A 20,100-nucleotide genomic window follows, 5' to 3' on the forward strand; every position below is an offset into this window, starting at 1 on the left:
CAACACCGATATTACATGAATTTAAACTATTATCAATAGTCACAGAGATCATTTAAAGGTACATAGACAATGATGAGGATAAAATTTATAATATTACGCTACATACATTTAGTTTTAATTCACATTAAAATTCAACACAGCCATAATTCAAATTTTAATCACTAATTATAATCAAAACTTAGTTTTCTTATATTATTATGAAAAATGCAATGAAATATTATACCTGTAATACATTGCTATAATTCACTTTCAGTTGTAAATGTGATAGAAAAATATAACACAAAACTTTATTGGTACAAGAGCTGACTATTATTTTATGTTATAAGTATAATACCGGAAAAATAACTTTGGCACATGATAATATAATAATTAACGAACTAAGGACAAGCATAAAACATTGCAAAAAAAGCCTAGCTAAAATAATTAATTAAATAATAATAATGGAATAATTAAGAAAAATATAAATATACTAAAATAAAAAAATAAAGCGATTGCCACACATAAATTGCAGGTGATTTACTTTATCTATATCTAAAGCATTAATTGCACGAAAGCTTAAAGCTAAGTTTTAAAGCATGCTTTGTTTGAACAAGCGTTATTTAGCCTTTTAAAATGAGCAAGTCTATCTTTGACTTAATAAATTATTCAGAAAAATAATTTATTATATTTCGAAATTCTAAAAAGAGTACTATAATATAAAAAGTTATAAAAGTTCGAAAAACATGCATATTTCTTATTAAAATAAACGCGTTGGTGTACATAAATGGAATATCGCATCAATCGAATATACTTAAACAAAAATAATTGATAATCATAGCGCCATGAAATAAATGTATAAAATTTCCTTATTATATGTCCTTATTGAATTATATGTTTATTAGGTATATGTCCTTATTATATCATTTATTTTCCTTCTGACCCTAAATAAAGTAATGTGGTTAGTTTTCGAACAAATATAATATCATATATTTACGATATTACATAATTATTGAAATGATTTCTATGCGGAAAAATCGGTAGATATGTATGATAATAAATTAAACCTTCGTTTTCTGTATTCAATAAGATTCAATCAAAGCGTTACTTTCCCTACCTACCTCTTTATGTGCGCAGTAATAAAAATAATTCTGTTTTTAAAAAGGAGAAGTAATTCAAATTATGATAGTCTATTTTTCTTTCGTATCAAAAGCCACAATTTTTTCCGAATTTCAAGGTGCCAGAGTTACTCAATACATTAACTTTAATGTAATCATAAGAATTTTTTTTCTCTGCAACAGAAAATTCTTCGGACAGCGGCAGTAAATCTCCATAGTGACTGGCCAGAAGATATGTACATATATAATTATACATATAAGAGTATACAAGTATATGCGCGAAGACGAATGCATTTTCTTTCCTTAGTCTACGTATATAACGGAAAACCAGATTTACCATAGAAAGATAGGATAAATAATAGGTACTTTAGTATTAAAAGCTACGTAACGGAAATAAAGACTTACTACAAAAAGCTAATAAGTAAATTAATTGTTTTACGCCTACATAAAAAAAACTGGTAATGTAGTCTTTGGTCTTTACATTTCCATTACTCAAAACAAAAATATAGCCTATATAACTGTAAAATAACGACCTAAGAATAAGCGAGATCCATAAATACGAGCTAAATTATTAAGCTAAGCAAGCTTACCTAGATGTTCAGTCAACATATACACGAATTAAAAAACAAAAAAACTTGAACACGATAAAATGACAAACACAACCCAATACAACAACAAAAATAAATAAACGCGTATAGTTTTTCTTAACATATAAAGCACAGCCTTAATCACACAAAAATACGGAATAACAAAATACATGTCTTTCATCAGTCGAGATATTAAAGCTAAGCGAACACGTTCTCAATACAAATAAAATAAATAACAATATTAAAAAATTACAATAAAATATTAATAATTCAATCAGAATATTTTTGGCCAAACTTTCAGACTCCGCTCTATATGGCCTTTTCTCTGATAGACATCTCTATAAACTCAGGATATTGTTTGAAAAAATAATCCTTTTGTATATTAAAAAAATGCTTATTTGTTATTTCTTATATTTTCGAATGCTGGATTCCGCAAACAACAAACAAACGAACAAATTAAACCTACGCTAACGGCAAAAGGGTGCATTACAGTTAGGCCTATTTACTCTTTGCAACAACAATAAAGAAATAAGTTGTATTGCATGATTTTACTTTAAATAGCACGGAATAAACAAAACTTTTCAAAAGGTAAAAAACTCCTATAGTGAATTAATCACAATGTACAATCAAATGCATATGAGAGATTGAATCTTCACTAGCCTGTAAGCTATAACAGGTATCAGGTAACAAGATAAAAAGAAACAACTTCCAAGAAGTTTTTGGCATTGAAATTCTTCAGCTATAGTAATTTTCCTAACTCTTTAAGTATATCATAATATAAATTCACAATGACACATTTTAGAGCGAAGTATGAATTATTACTCAATAATATATTAAATTAAAATAAATAATATACATAAATACGTATGGTATATTATATGCTACCAGATAACGAATAGATACAATCGCTTCTGCAAAAGAAAAAATAATATATATTTCCTACAACCATTTCGAAACACACTTTTAACGTTAACACAAATATGGTAATTTCTATAAAAATAACGCTTATCTAAACAAAATCATAAAACAGTCAGGTAACCTAACGAGGTAGATAATACTTTTCGTACTTATAATAATAATCTTATTATTTCAGATGAAATAATAAATCAATTATAACATTTAATCTGCAAACTACCACTAACTATAAATAATGAGTGAACAGACTTTAAATTAAAGATGTACTTGGGTATATGGTTGGAACTTAAAGCCTTGTATCATAATAAGAGCATGCTCAAGTGGATGGATACAAGGCTTTAAGTACATCAATTACAATTAAGTGGACAGAAAGTCACATTTAAACTATTTGAAAATAAGATCAACTAAAAATTCTCCTAACGTTAGCGAAGGAACTTCTAAATTTCACGATTTTACACTTTAATCATTATAATGATTCATAATTTAGTGTTAAAAAGTCCCCATTTTAACATGATTGTCAAATTCTTAATCTCATACCATGCAATTGAGATTTCAGGAAACTCTACATTACAAGTAGATAATTAAATATCACATCTATTTTCCAAAAATATACTTTAGTGTGTGTAAGAAAATTCAAATAGTTATGTACTAAACAATAAACATATTTATCGATCTTGGAGTGTAAACTGATTCGGAAATAATTAATTCTTACTTGCCTGGTTATTCTCAGCACTGGTCGACAACAGAGCGGATAAAGTAGCGTGTGTCGCACTCAAATTGCCTGAAGTTGGGCAGACAATGTTCGAATTACCCATACCGTTATTCAACATACCGCTCGAACCGGAGCTAACAATTGTAACATTAGGGGGAGGAGTAGAACCGGTAGCGAAACCGGTGGACAGAACCTTTTGGGTATTGTGCATAATAAACGATTTGGCAGAACCCGTACTACCCAGGGTCAATACTTTCTTCAACATAACTGAAGAGTTACAGGCGTTATCTATCATGTCTTTCGTAGTAGAAATTGTGTCAAAGTCGCATTTATTATTAGCCACTGTTGTAGGTGGTTGGACGGTCGTTACGTTGAAAGAAATTCCTGGAGTCGCGTTATTTCCTATGTTCTTGTTGCCTATATTGGACATGATAGCGTTATGGAGAATGTTACCGGTCGGGAATGACTTGGAAGTAACGTTCACGTATTGTGTGGGAGTGCTGATTATAGTCGCGTTGGACGTCCGAGTGCCGAAGCCGATGATCGTATTGGCTGTGCCTTGTGACATCACTGTGCTTATGGTGCCAGATTTCGCGTTGTATGGTATGCTGGAACAAGGACTTTTATTAGAAAGAAAGAAACATTTATTTATCAAGGACAGCACAACACACACGCACCCACATAAAACATAAAGAACCTTAAAAGATAAATAAGAAAGCACCACAACAAGAAAATAGCAAACAATAACACTTAAATTAATAACATAAAAAAGCACATAGAGAAAATAAAATTAATTAATTAATATTAGTTTGTTTCTACACAATTTGAGTGTAGTAAAACCGATCAATGTGGAGGAATGAAGGTGGAATTCTTCCATCGAAAAAGGGAGTACCCTCGACCAGTCTACTCGACCGGCCGGCCGTTAAGGCCCCGATGAATGATGTCGGAAAGTTGCATATATGCTCTGTAGCGAAAACATTTCGCTTGCGCGATTCAGAGCGACGTGTCGCTACAATCAAGATGTTCAAATTGGTTCTATTGGAAAGCTTATAATATGCTTTTATTTATTAATTTTATTGCCGAAAAGTAATTTATTTTAAGTACAATAAATTTATATAAAAATTACTTAAGCCCATCAAGACATTACTATATTATTTTACCGTAATCCTACGATCTGATATAAAATCTAACCTCTAACATCACAATTCACTTGGACGGACTTGATACGTATCTTTCGAATATGGACGTATTACTACAAAAAACTTTACAGGAGATTTTTTTGTGCTGATAAAAAAGGTTCTGTATTTCGAAAATTCCAACTATAAACTGAAGTACCTTACCCATTAGTAATGGACAAACTAAACTCATTTGTAAAAATAATTTATCAAGTACATAATTTTACAATTTTGTTCTTTGGCGTCCTTATTTTCACACAAAATTTCCAATAATTTTATAATATATTATATTATGGTTAGGTACTATCAAACTTTTTAAGAAATTAAAAGCAAAATCGAAAATAAAATAAAATCTCAAGTCATTAAAGTGGCAGTAATTCGTTCATCACAATATTGTATAAATTTGTCTTAAGGCGCGTTGAGAGTAAAATTTCAAGGTCGCGTCATGGCAACACCGTCAAGTCATGGATAAAGGCGACGATTTTGGTATTGTTGTATCTTGCCAAAGAAGTTTTACTTCTGACACGTGTGCTCGGCACACACGCTCTTTTTTATTTTTTCAGACATTTCTCTACATGTAGAGTCAAAGATATTTTTCATACACGCCCCCTGGACGTCTCTGAGCATCCTGTATACCCAAACTAGTATAGCAATGCACGGCGCTGGTATATGAGCCGGCACTTAAGAATAGTAAAGGCATAAAATTCTGTACACTAACCCGATATATATCTGCTATATATCGATATATATCGAGCTGATATGTGGGCCACAAACACGCTGTGGCTCTTAGAGTATCTCGAATCATATAAATACACTAACCCCCTTATCATCTGCGAAGTGGAGCCTGGTATGCTCTGTATAGTGACGGTCGCTTGTGGCAAGTGATGTACCGTTCTCTGAGCACCCTGTATACCAGAACTGGTGTAATAGTGCACAGTGCTACCAGTTATACGTGGAGCTGATATATGAGCTACTGGTACACTGTGTATCATGCCGCTCGTTGTTGACGCCACTGTTATGCACTTTGTGTTCTGGCTGCCTGAAAACTGTAGATCAGGTGTTTATTTATTTTTCTTTAAAAAAATTAAAGACTATTTTGTTATTCATTTAAAAATAATAAGGGAAGATCTTTTAGATATTAAGATAACTTTTTATATTTATTTTTCATAAACAGATAATTTTTATAATAGTAATAAATCAGGATGAACTTACGTTAGTATTGAGTGTGCTTCCAAGATCAAATTCATCTCCAACCAAAGTGATAGTATCGGGATTAGCTCCAGTCAGATTTTCAATTGTTTTTCTAGCATCTGCATCACTCTCGATATTGCCTAAATTACGACTCAGGAATTCGATATCTTCCTCTAATAAGCCATCCACTAGACTACTTTCATCATTATCAGATTGTTTACACATATCAAACGCATCATCATTTTCCAATTTAATATCTTCGACTTTTATCGCATCCACATTAATATCATCAATGTTTTCAACTTTAATTCCATTTGCTTCTAAATCTTCTACTTTGATTCCATCAACTTTCATATCATCCAAATCCTCCATTTTGATTGAATCTACTTTAATATCGTCAATATCTTCGACTTTTATATCCGCAAAATCATTCGCATGAGAAGCTCCTGCGCCATCGGAGCTATTCATATACTGACTAGCATTAAAGTTAGCAGAGTCGAAATCATCGTGGGCTTCGATCTTTATGTCTTCTATTTTAAATTTATCCTCTTGATTATTACTGGTCGAAGGTTGTGGGCTATCCGCATTAGTTAAGTCTCCACTCATAGCCCTTTTAAGTACATATGCCTTTATCTTTCTGAGCATAAAAGGTGGAACTCTGAACCCAGTTAATTCGCCAAGTAGAGGCAATGAGTTGTGTTTGTATGCATCACTAGTAGCAAGCTCTTCTATATCCTCTAGAACCTAAAATCAAGACTTAATTTAACAACAATGTGTAAATATCAGTTTACGTATTTCAATTTTCGCAACTACACAATAATATAAAAAAATGTTTAAGAACTTTCATTATAATTGGAACATGTGATTAAGTAAGAATGTTATTTTTAAATCAGACATGTTTTGTCTAAATCGTTTTATTTACTTGATACGGGGGAGTGATAGTAGAATTGAATAACCCAAACTTTTTAAATATACAGACCGGTTGAGTATCAAATGATGATTCGTAAATTTTCTTATCTACTTAGTGTCTTGCAGGGTTAGAATAAAAAAAATTAAATGTTAAAGTTAGGCATATGAATTTATTTTATCACTGCTACAGAGTTACACAGCTATCACAGAATTTAAATATATACTTAAAGAATTTTCCATGATATATCTATACTAATATTATAAAGAGGAAAGGTTTGTATGTATGTATGTATGTAAGGTTTTCACGCATAAACTACTGGACCGATTTTGATGAAATTTGGCACAGATAATCTTTAGACCCTGAGAAAGAACATAGGCTACCTTTTATTGCGAAATATGTTCCACGGGCAAAGCCGGGGCGGACCGCTAGTTACTTATACCATTACTTACCATGATATAAGTTTTTCCACCAACAGCATTAACAAGATTGTGGCTCGCAATCCATTCTTTGTCAGCACTATCAGCGGGATACCTCAAGAGACCAGCGTGTCTAGTGTACAACCGACCACGAGAGTTGCCAAGCCCAAGTACCTGCGATCAGATAATAGAATTGATTTTAACTTCATTTTTTGAAATGAAAACTTCTTTAGCGGCGTTGGGTATAAAATCTTAAACTCGCGTCAGGACACGGGGCCTGATCGAAAAAGCGTAAGACCGATTTTTTTTTTAGCCCTTATATTCCATGCGAAAGACGGATACCATTCCAAAATATCAAACATGCTGAACGTTAATAATCAAGTTTTCACTTCTGCCGGCACTCCCAGAGTGCAACCTGTCTTTTTTTACTTACTTTTAAATTTTATAAGTTTGAATGAGTTTACCATACAAAAGTGTCGCCCCTGCTAAATAAAAAATTGGTCTTTATTCGAAGAGATTTGCTTTTACAAGAACTTACACTACATTATAGCAAAAAAAAATACAGGTTTTCTAGAAAAATATGCAGGGAATGTTGCAGACAACTTTTAATTTTCCTTTTTGAATAATCCTTTGGTGCCATTCTAATACAGTGTAAACTCTATATAACGTCACTTAAGGGACCGTGCATTTTTCGACGTTATATAGAGTGGTCGTTAAATGGAGAGAAAGGGAAAATTGCATGATTGGTCCCGAGACAGGAATATTATTTTGACATTGCCTATGAAACCATGTTATCATCGCTTGATCAAGGTCTTCATATTGAGGTTTCTTAAATTTTTTGGCAGATCGTCCATCTTCTTCGGCATGCAGAATTTTTTCTTTATTTTTCTACGACTGCATTTCTGAGAATCTTCGGTATGTCAGTAAAAAAGAATGTAAACAACTACATTTTCATTGATTTCCGCAACTTAGTCAGTACTTCCTAGTCCTAGTTCCTAGTTGTAATGTCTTATTGTGGTCGTTAATTAGAGTGAGCGTGATGCTATATGGAGTGTATTATTGTATAGACAACAATATAAACCAACCAAAGTCGAGAAATCTTGACGTTATACGGAGTTTGACGTTAAATGGAGTGTCGTTATATAGAGTTTACACTGTATGTTGTAATAATTTTTTTATAGTCTAAAATATGCAATAATTAAATCCATAACCTCAACATTCAATGTGAACGCCTTGTATGATCACACTAATGAAGCAACATATGATATTTCAGGACGCACAAAGCTCAAATTTAAATATACAGCATCACAAATTTAAATACATCTATCCACATATATTCGCACAACTTATACATACCTTTAGAAATTGAAGACTTTTTAACGATTTATTCATTCTATTATTTTCCCGACGTTTCGAACACTTTACAGCGAGCGTGGTCACGGGGAGAAAATAATAGAATGAATAAATCGCGTTTAAAATCTGTTAAAAAGTCTTTAATTTCTAAATGTATAATACTCGCGTAAAATCAAACATTAGAAAATATTATACATACCTTATGAGCATGTGACCCCATAATAAAAAGTGTATCCTGAGTAAGTCTAGCTGGGTTCCACTTATCAGGGTCTCTTATTGCGGGAGACATTATTGGTGAAGAGCGACCGCTATCACTACCCTCCTCTTGCTTTATTTTTTTAGTCTTTAAATCCAATTCAAGGTCCATTTCCTTTCTCTTATTTTGTGAAGTGCCCTGAAATCATGAATTACTTTTAATTACTCTGTGACCTCTACTATGATAGTAAGTTTTTTCCAGAAATAAGATAATACCTAGTTAATTAAAGTTAAGGACAGATTAAATAGGGTTGTAAAACTACAGAAATGTGCAGAGACACATTATCAATTTTTTATAAGACGTTTCTATTCCTTAACAATATTTTAGTAATCATGTACTTACACTAGTATATTTACTGAATTTGTTTTCTATATTTTGGCTTGCGTCTTCAGTTGTTTCTTGTGTAGTTTGGAATGTTCTAGGTGGAGTAGTATATAGTAAACGGGTGGCATCCAGCATAGCTCTGCAAACTGCTCGCACCTATAATTTTTAAACAATATTATTAATTCGATCTTATTTTTAAATGTATTAATATTACAAAAATTGGGAAAAGTATATACCTGATCTTCACTAACTGACTCATCACCTAAATTCAATCTGATATTATTCACCGCAGGGACAAAGAATTTCTGAAATACACAATTATGATTAGCTTTCCTTTATATTAAAAAATAATACAAGGCGTAAATAGATGGAGATCATAAAAATGTTAAGATTTCAAATTTCAATAGGCAAAACAATCAACGGCAACACAAAATATAACGTCTTTTATTATGTTTACCTAAGTCTTGAATAGAATTTGTTTTTCTTTCTTTCCTACAAGGCTTTGAAAATTGTCACTGATGTTTATTCCTAGCTAATATTAATTCTTATTTGAATGGTGACTAAAACTATAGTACTTTCTTTGAGTTTGATGGTTAAATGCTGTTAAGGTTAATCTTACCTCCAAGTATTTCTTTATGACTTGATCTATTTCCCGAGTTACCGCTGACTGTATGGTTTGTCTCAACATATCAAGGGATTTATTCGCACTAGCACGAAACTCGGCAATAGGTCTAGAATGGGGTTGCACGGGACCAGGTAGACTGAATCTACGATGCATAGCTGCTAAGGTGTTTATGGCTATTTGCCGTGTGATCGGCGGTTTCTGAAATAGGCAATTCGAATTTTAAATGAACCGACTACTGAATTTTTTAATAAAATTATCAGGTATATTCTTAAACTATACTTACAGCCTGCATATTGCCAGTCATGCGTATATTTAACGTCTTTGGTCCCTGGACACTCCAAGAAGTATTTGGATTCGATTCTGAGTTAGGATTTGTCGTAGACGATTCATTTACAATACCACTTCGCTGTATCACCATTTTGAAATTTTGTTGAACACAATAATCAGTCCTGTTTACAGATCATACTCTTATCTTGTTCGTATGACTATTAATTTAAAGCATGTAACAAATCATAGAAAACGCTACATTTTGTGTTAACAATTTTGAATTCATATTTTTTAAAATCCTATTCCAAATTCCAATTGCAATTATTTTCATTTAGCTTTTTTACACACATAGAGCGACTGCAATATTAAGCTCAGAACGTGTGTCTTTTGGAATCAAATAACATCTGTCAATTATCGCGCGACTGAATAAGCTAATATTATTCGTTAATTTTACTAATTTAAACTTCCAAGCAAGTTCCAAGCAAAGAAAATTTAATTTAATAATTTTAAAAACAAACAAAAAATGTTTTACTAATTAAAATATATTATTATTACAATAAATTACATACTGTACATAATGTATTTATTGATGATTTCTTATAACTAAATACATATTGATTTTAAATTTGTATTTTATAAAGATGTAAACTTGAATAAAAATTAATTCAAACATATTGTAACAAAGTTGTAACATAATATGTAAGTACTTAGTTCTTTGCATTGGTATAAGTCCCAGAATAGTCCCAGGAAATAAATATGAAGTTGGAACACAGGCTCAACCCAACGTTATATTAAGTAATACCATTCAATTCAATTTGTAAGCACAACAGATTGCAGCTTAGATTGCAGAGCTATTCAAATTTACTTCCAAATGGCAAAAAGAATATTTTCTATTCTCTAATTTACCGATTACAAATTTAGTGTAGCCTATACCTAATAAATCTGTGTGTACAAAGCTTAAAGTTTGACGTTTCTTTTCGATTTGTCTTGATTATTTCGTAAATCGTAGAAACTAGAATTCCAATTTTCAATTTTCTATTTCCTGATAATTTGATAAACTGTGTGCTGTGCGTCGGGTGTGTACGTTGTGGACGTGGACTTGTGCATCGTTTGGCGACTGTCTAATTTGAATTAATGTAAGTATTACGTTTATTCTTAGTAAATGAGTTGAATTATTAATTTTAAAATATGACCGTAGTTAGTAGTAGAAGCGTCTATATTTAGTTAAACAATCAGAAAAAATTTGGCTCACGAGTAAGTGTTAATTGTACATGTAGGTACTACTCGACCAAGCCAACTAGACCCTTTTCAACTGTGACGTCACCCGCCCATGTCTCGGGTACAGATAGCAAAAAAAAAATATTAATAATATCACTGTTCGCTCTCCGCTATGAATAGTCTTATTTTTCCCCATTTCGAGGGCTGTCTATGAATAACAACACAGTAAAAACTTAAACAAATAACAACGAAAAACTTAACAGTCAACAACAAGCTTTAACGATTAATAATAAAAAGTACAGAAATAACTAGCGATGCGAAACGTACGAATGCGTCGATGCTGCGAACCGTACTAAGGCGAACGCGGTACCTGAGGCGGTAAGCGGGCGGGGAGGCCGCATTCCACCCGAGCGTCTAGTTGGCTTGGTCGAGTAGTAGCTACGTATTTTTTATTGAAACATGTAATATTAGTACAAATATTACGAATCTTTCCAATTCCATCAAATTTGACTACGTAAATTTTTAACTTTCATTAGATTAAGTTTTAAAAGTAACTATTGCTTGATAGACTTATGCAAATGCCTAACTAACGTTTGAACATTTTGAACTTTGTACCTTAAAACTTGTTTTGAATCAAGTTTCAAGGTTTCTAGTACAGTATTCAATAAATGACTTTATTTAAATAATTAAATCATTACAATGGAATTCATAAAAGGTCTTTAAAAAAATGAATTAACAAATTTTTTTAGAAGTACAAATTTAAAATTAACTTCAAAATATATTTCAACCAATCCAAATATTTTAGTGATGTAATTTTACTTGTAATCACACTTCTGTCACCTGCTATCAAGAAATATAAGCATGCATTGTTATCATTTGTCACATTATGATTAAAAGATTTAGATATCTCAAATATAATACTAAAATAAACTTGTTTTTATATGTAATGGTAGTTACTGTACTAATATTATAGAGGAATGATATGTATTTTAAAATTTAATATTTTTATTGTAGAATTAATAAACCATTTCTTTACTAAATTGTGTATACCTAAGTTATATCAGCTGTATTTTATTTTTGTTTATATCTCATATTTTTTTGGGCTAAGCCAGGTCGATAGAGATCTTAATTCTAAAATATAAAATGCTATATTAAAAAAACTTATTTAAACAGAAACAATAGAACAAATAGTTAAGCAGATTCATGTTACGACTGCTATGAGTACTTACATAGTACATACATAGATATGAAATAAATTGGATGTGGGTCAAATTACTTGGACAAAAATAGGTTATATTAAGTATGTATTTTAAATTATGCTCATTTTAATATGACCTTACAAAATGGAAAAATATATTGTTTCCCAATTTTAAATAATTTAACTTGTAAATAATTACACTTTTGTTATGTGAACCTCTTGAACAAGATAAGTTAAAGATAAATATTTTATGTGAAAATGGAGTGATAATGCAGTCAAGGTTGTTTGATAATTATTAATGTGTGGCCAATAACAAAACCACAGTGGTAATATTGTCCTCAAATACCTACTGTAATCTGTATTTAGAAATACGAAATTTATGAGTTTGGCCTAGTCATTCATTCAGACATTAAATAAATATTAAATATTCCATCTTTTATTTGAAATTATTCCATAATAATTATTAGATTTTGTTGTAATTGGTCATTTCAGGCTATTTTTAGTTTTTAGAATAAGTACACAATTTTAATTTTATGTGCATAAATTTTCTTTATGCCAATTTATGACGATATAATTTTATGTGATATTTTAAAACATACTTCAGTTTAAAAAGTTTTCCTAAAAGCGATTACATTTCTTAATTTAGGTTTTTTTATACAAACACAGACTTAATTTTTAATAGATTCAGGTCAATTTTTGAAACAATAGTTTTAAATTTTATTTGTTATGCTTATTTTTTGTTCACTATTTTTTTATTAACATAAGTTTTTCTCTAATTATTCCAGAATAAAAATGTCGAAAATAAAGGCTGGACCCGTTGTTGACGTCCTTGGGGATGAAATGACTAGAATTATCTGGGATTTAATTAAGAACAAGCTCATCTTACCATTTTTGGACATTGAGTTACACACTTATGATTTGGGTATGGAGTACCGTGACAAAACCGAAGATCAAGTTACTATTGACTGTGCTAATGCTATCAAAAAGTACAATGTTGGTATTAAATGCGCCACCATCACTCCAGACGAGAAGAGAGTTGAAGAATTTAAGTTGAAGAAAATGTGGAAAAGTCCCAATGGAACAATCCGTAATATTCTCGGCGGAACAGTCTTCAGGGAAGCTATTATTTGCAAAAACATCCCACGTCTTGTGACCGGTTGGGAAAAGCCCATCATAATCGGGCGTCACGCTCACGCAGATCAGTACAAAGCTACTGACTTTGTTGTTCCAGGAGAAGGAAAATTGGAACTTATATTCACACCTCCTTCTGGTGAACCCATCAAACACGTCGTTAACGACTTCAAAGGTGCTGGTGTCGCTCTTGGAATGTTCAACACTGATGAATCTATTGTAGATTTCGCTCACGCATCATTCAAATACGCTCTTGACAGGAAATACCCTCTATATTTGAGCACCAAGAATACTATTCTGAAAAAGTATGATGGTCGTTTCAAGGATATCTTCCAAGAAATTTATGAGAAAGATTACAAATCTCAGTATGAAGCTGCAGGTATTTGGTATGAACACAGGCTCATTGACGACATGGTTGCTTATGCTATGAAGTCAGAGGGTGGTTTCGTATGGGCTTGTAAAAACTATGATGGTGATGTACAATCTGATTCGGTAGCCCAAGGTTATGGTTCTCTTGGTCTGATGACTTCTGTCCTCATTTGCCCAGATGGCAAGACAGTAGAAGCTGAAGCGGCCCATGGAACAGTAACAAGACATTACCGTTTCTACCAACAGGGCAAAGAGACATCCACCAATCCAATCGCCTCTATTTTCGCATGGACGAGAGGTCTCTTGCATCGCGCCAAGTTGGATAACAACGACGCATTAAAGAATTTCGCTGAAACACTCGAAAGTGTTTGTATTGATACAATTGAGTCTGGTATTATGACTAAGGATCTTGCAATTTGCATCAAGGGTATGAATAATGTGAAGAGATCAGATTATTGCGAAACATTCGAATTCATGGATAAACTCGCTGAGAATTTAACAAAGAGGCTCGGCAAATGACTATGCAAAAGTAATATTTAAATTTTTCTATTCTAGTTTTTATTGAATTTATAATGTACTCGTACATGATTAATGGGATTTAAAGGTATATTTGTTTAATCGCATTTATTTATTGTTAACGCTTTTATGTCACAAATAAATGTATTTTTTATGTCATGAACAATTATTTTAGTTTTGAATTAAGTAAGGATATGCTAAGGACTTAAATAACAATTGCAAGTGATAACAACTCAATAATAGCAATATTATCTATGAACTGATAAATATGGGCATTCTGTCACGTAATTGATCGCAAGGCTAGGTCATAACACGATTGTCTTGTGACCTGGCCTATCGAGTTATTGCATAATTATCGTAATAATAAGTTTAAAGTATAAACATACTCATTAAATTATATAGTAGATAGAATAGTAAGTACAAAATTAATTTCCATATCGCCATTTTATTTAATTATGATGATAATATTAATCATCATCTTTCATCATAAATAATTTGAGAGCAGTGAACTCTTTAAACTTTTTATAATAATATCCTAATAAGTAAAAAAAATAATTAACCGTGGATCTCTCTCGAACCCATCCTCGATACTCGATAGTGATCTCCATTCCTGAGGATAAAACCTAGTTTTTATTTACTACATAAGATATATAGAAATTAGAATGTAATAAATTCTTACTTATATGTACGTAGGTATATACTTACCTACATATTTTATATGGGTTCGTATTATTCTGTCGTAACTAGTGTAATTCTACCTAGTATATTATTATTAGTCTGTGGCTCTACTAATTAATTCAATGTCAAACTTATTCTGTACATTGGATGGCTACGGTTAACAGATGAATTAATAGGAAATTGTGCTATTTCATTAATGTCACTGAAGTATATTGAACTTCATGTATAAGTAATTTAATTACCTTATTACACATGCAAATGATTAGCGGGTAATTGTATTTACAACCGTACCTACAATAAATTATATTACAACTTCATTATCACGCTCCGTTGAACTTGTTCACACTAATACGATTGGGAGTAGGTACATTGATAAACACCATTTAAATTTACAACTCTTACTTATTTAATTTACCTATGTAATAATGAAGAATTTGGATTTATCACTTCACATACCTACTTGACTTTTTACGAAAGAGTATTTGATCGATCATCGATTCCGATTTAGAACTGTATTTTAGTAGTCGTTCGCCCGAAGGACATATAATAGCTTATAGCAATGAGGTATCACGTACTTATCAAATAGTAAAAGAATTTTTAAAACCAGTCCTGTAGTTCCTGAGCGATTAGCGTGTTCAAACAAACTTCAGCTTCATATTATTGAATTACTTATAAGATTTTGCCCTCTTGAATAACGCTTGATACTGATCAGGGTGCGAGCAAAGCCGAGCACTGGAACTAGTATAGGTACATTATAATTATAAATACAGTAATTAGCCTGTTACGATTTAATAAAAGTGCTCCTACTGGTTTACTTTCGTTTTAAGTGAATACACATTCACTTTAAAAAGGTAAATTACATTATATACGTGTAAGAATGGCGTTTAAGAGACGATAGTAATGTACGTACTTATCTGCTGGTAAATAAAATGTTATGCATATTATTATGACACTGATATGCTGCATAAGCATAATAAGATAATACTTACTACCGAATTGACGACGTCAATATATTGAACTAATTCATACCCCGGCTGCATTCGTCATTATTAGTAGTTTTAAAGTAGATAACAATTCTGCTACTTTATTACCATTCTTATCATCTTCAAAGAAATAAAATAAAATATAATAATCATTTCATTTTTTAATTTAAACGCCTGCGTAAATAAGACGAGCAAAAATTATAATCTAAATATGGCTATAAAAGTTATGAGCTCAGAGGAATAAATGAGAGATCCGTATATATATACCTATACTATAAAAACAAATTTAAATTCAGGTGTATCACGTTATCTAGTATAAAAAAATTATTAACATAATCTAAATTCATTGAAGATAATACAGTTAAGTATATTATCATTGTTCATTAACTTCATAGTTCACAGTATTTTATAATTACTAAGTAACTACATACTATCTGGAAATAGTAAATATTATTAAGAAAATGAGCTAGTTCGATTACAGGTACATAATTAATTTTAGTGGTCAAAAGTTAACTACTATAAAATTCACAGACGTTCACATAACATAGTCCACATCGTCCAGAAGGCAGAATCGGAGAGAATAATCAAGCTCTATAATTATTATTTATTCATTTAACTTTCATATTTATTTCAGGGAACTTGGAACCCATATTTCAATAAATAAAAATGAATCCCAAAATGTGTTGGTAAGCGCATAACTTGAGAACGGCTGAACCGATTTTGATAATTCTTTTTTTATTATATTCCTTGAAGTACGAGGATGGTTCTTATGTAGAGAAAACGTAAATATGTACCACGGGCGAAGCCGGGGCGGACCGCTAGTATTCAATAAATACCTTAGAACCAACATACATATTATATAGAAGGATACATAGGTATATATATCTACATAGATAATTATTAATTGACATCTTAATATTATATTTAAAGTTGTTGATCAAAAATTATTATTGGTGTCACTTAAAAAAATTTAGAAGCTCAGACTATAAAATTCTATATTTTTTTTCAATTTCATCGATTTGTTTTGATTCCTCGATACCCTTGAAGGCAATCGTCAAATAACTTTTCTTAGTGAATTACCGAAGGCAGTTGACGCGGTTTACCCCACGAGTTCGTCCCTCCCGCCATCTCCCTCCGTGTGGAGTGGGCCATTCAGAGACGGTTCGCGAAGCTCTCACGCTTACGGCTTACTCCTTCAGTTTGGCGAGCTAAGCGTCACTACTAAGTTGTGTGTTGCCAGCTTTATAAGTATTTGGCGGGAACGCACGCTCGAGATCGCGACGCGAAAAAGAAATAATAAAATATTTTTTTAACAATTGTGAGACGATTGTAAACAATGAAGTCCACGATATATATCTGGTTACGGTGTTTGGCTCTTCTTTACGTTGTTACGGTAAGAATTTATAAGTTAAAACGTCCAATAATATTTATATTTAGATTTAAGACAGCAAAATATTTTGTTACTATTAGGTTAGTTACCTAAAAAAATAATATTAGTTTCAGTTAAAATTAGAGAATGTAACTTAAGTATAAACACAATATTTAATTATTAATTTGCCAAAAATATTATTTAGTTCCACCATTACAACATTCCTATAAATATATAACAGACAGCAACTGAATAAACATTAAACAAGCACAACAAATATGTAATAAATGTAATATCGATTGGCATTACACATTACATAAAGCAACTTGTTCAGGTTACATAAATTCATCGTCGGTACAATAAAATATATGAAGCACCCCACGCATTCGCAAACGGTCGTAAATATTACATTTATCGACTTCAAATAAGACTTGCAATTGTTTCTCTCAACATCTTCAATTGAATCGTGCACAATCAGATCGGCTCATACGAAGGGCGTGCTTAGGTGCATACGGCGATGGAAAACCGCTAGCTCGTCATATCAATTACTTGCACCGCTCCGGTGCACCCAATTACTAGCTCTGCTTCACATGATGGCTTTTCATAAGCGCTTGGATTATGAGGAAATTTCAGAATAATGAGCTTCGCAAGTTTCATATGCACACACGGTTTTTGTGTGCGTTACCCAGGCAAAATGTTTTGCTTTAGAGAGATGAGACTTAAACAAATAATTAGTGTATCATGAGGAGCAATTTGTTTACTAATAGCAAAATTTGTTTGAATTGTAGTTTTTAAGTTATTTAAGAAAAACAAATTTTGCTGGAGTAACGTTTGAAACGTTACCCAGGCAAAATCGTCTTTCAAAAATTAGTTTCAGCACGGAACCAAATACATGAATAGATAGCTTTTGTTGCGTAGTAAATGTTTATAAATAGCAAAATTTGTGTGTGGTATAGTTCTTTAGTTATTTAAGATTTTGCTGCGGTAACGTTTTGGGATTTCCCAGATCTCGAAAACGGCTCAACGCAGAAGTTTGAAAAAAATACCAATAAAAGACCTCAATTTGTTTAAATTTGTTTAATCATTAGTTTTTGATTTGGTTGACGTAAACCAATGTAATTAAATGGTTTCAAAAATCAGAAGAAACGGGTTTGCAAGTAAACCAATACACTTATAACTAGGGTTGTAACGGAACTCCTATATATCTTATAAGTTATAACCAAATAAACAGCTGTAAAAAATACCCGTGGTTCGACGCTTGTTTACATCAGAAATATTAGATTTCATACTTTACACATTAAGAAGATAAAAACAAATTTGATTTATTTTAGACTGGTCGTACTTTAGCGATCAAATACGCAGTTCCCATAACATTAAGAAACATGGCATACTTTAAACAAATTAAAATGATTCCTGAAAATTCCTTCCTGTTAATTGCAGCTTTGAATTACGGCTCTAATGAAAGTTATCTCAAAAACAAGATTATGTCAGCAATTCTCTAATGAGCCGACCAAATTGAAAAGGTCACATAAAAGCGACCGCACCATACATAAGCGCAACCATCTGAAATGAACAGGATAATATAGATGTTTTGTTAGTACAGTTGAATACAAAAGTTTTCTGGTCAGGTTAGTTAAAATAATAAAATGGTTAAGATTCATTATTTTTATTTAAAAAATCAGTCTCATACAAATTATATGTATTGCTTTGCCTTAGCATCAACATTTTTGAGTTTTGTTACGTGTTACTTAGAGTGAATATTTTAACCTTTTGAACGCCAATGACATCTATAGATGTCATGCGCAATCGTGCCCTGTGCGCCAACGACACCTATACATGCCAAGAAACAGATCATAGATAAATACAAAATAAACATATTAAACCTTTACTTTTACGTGTTTTATTTATACAGTTTATGAACTGAATCCCCAGTTATTACATAATTGTACACAGTAAACAAAATTGCCAAGTAGTTATTCAAATATTTGATGACAAAAAATAACTTAATTAATGGCTAAAAAAGCATGTTCTCTCGCGCCAATGACATGTATACGTGCCTACTAGTGATGTAGTGTAATATTCAAGTAACTTCATTAAAATTTCAGCGAAATTACTCTAATTCGCTTAATTTTTGTAATAACTACAAAAAAAATATATATAAGCTTAGTCACTGAGAAAAAAGGTAAATACTACATTCTTTGGTATAATACCATATTGTCTATATTGTGGATATTGTTGATTTTAATATTTTCCTTTTCGCCAATCATGCGCATCCCTAGCACAGTATCGATATGCAATCCCTTCTGCGCCATTGACATGAATAGATGTCGGACTGGTGACGTCGTAAGCGCGTGCCGTGTTGTTAAGTGCGGAAAGTTGTAAAAATATTTTATCGAGTAGGTATCTACCAATATTATAATCGCAAAAATGGCAAGTGAAGTTTTATAGTACAGAAGAACTATTGCGCATTTTAGAAATGTATAAATATCTCTAAAAATCTGTAGGTACTTACCTATTTAGCAGTTTTCAAAATTTATTACCTAATAAGTCTAATCAGTGCCTTTATTAGAATATTCTTATGATACAAATTGTCGCTATGTCATATCAAAATATGGTAATTGGCCTAAATAGGTACCTACATATAATTAGTATTTGTAATAACTCAAGTATTAAACTAAATGATTGGAAAATAAATATGTAGTTTTAATGCAATTCCCTTTATTTAAAGGTAATAGTTGTTTTGATATTTACAAATAAACACTCCACAATAATACCTATAGTTCATATAAACTTAATAAATAAACTCGATAAGT

The 20,100-nt window shown here is 31.5% G+C and overlaps 3 protein-coding genes across 4 annotated transcripts in view; 2 read left to right on the top strand and 1 right to left on the bottom strand.

Annotated features, from left to right (window-relative positions):
* Positions 1-175: 175 nt before the first annotated feature.
* On the bottom strand, positions 176-10,161 carry LOC149905756 (uncharacterized). The gene is made up of 9 exons (XM_090105651.1): positions 9,842-10,161; positions 9,553-9,756; positions 9,170-9,238; positions 8,952-9,089; positions 8,553-8,747; positions 7,034-7,174; positions 5,696-6,418; positions 5,303-5,529; positions 176-3,916 (listed from the first exon to the last, which is right to left on the bottom strand). Exons 1-9 carry the CDS (start codon positions 9,974-9,976, stop codon positions 3,298-3,300), a joined length of 2,451 nt encoding a protein of 816 aa, XP_089961777.1. The 5' UTR covers positions 9,977-10,161; the 3' UTR covers positions 176-3,297.
* A 642-nt stretch (positions 10,162-10,803) lies between these two features.
* On the top strand, positions 10,804-14,423 carry Idh (isocitrate dehydrogenase [NADP] cytoplasmic). The gene is made up of 2 exons (XM_090105189.1): positions 10,804-10,961; positions 13,027-14,423. The coding sequence occupies exon 2, from the start codon at positions 13,034-13,036 to the stop codon at positions 14,258-14,260; it is 1,227 nt and encodes a 408-aa protein (XP_089961315.1). The 5' UTR covers positions 10,804-10,961; positions 13,027-13,033; the 3' UTR covers positions 14,261-14,423.
* Positions 14,424-17,095: 2,672 nt separating this feature from the next.
* The window catches only part of ImpE1 (Ecdysone-inducible gene E1), a 38,529-nt gene continuing 35,524 nt past the window's right edge, over positions 17,096-20,100 (top strand). The window contains exon 1 of one of the 2 annotated variants that reach the window (XM_090105286.1): positions 17,096-17,311. In XM_090105286.1, coding sequence (XP_089961412.1) covers positions 17,255-17,311 — 57 coding nt within the window. In that variant the 5' untranslated portion in view covers positions 17,096-17,254. The remainder of the gene's footprint in view (positions 17,312-20,100) is intronic. The other variant, XM_090105287.1, reaches the window with a different exon arrangement.

The sequence above is a fragment of the Colias eurytheme genome, chromosome 9, assembly GCF_061535395.1.
Source record: "Colias eurytheme isolate Ceu_HAF_F1 chromosome 9, ilColEury1 Martin Lab GWU primary, whole genome shotgun sequence".
In the NCBI taxonomy this organism is placed as follows: Eukaryota; Metazoa; Arthropoda; class Insecta; order Lepidoptera; family Pieridae; genus Colias; species Colias eurytheme.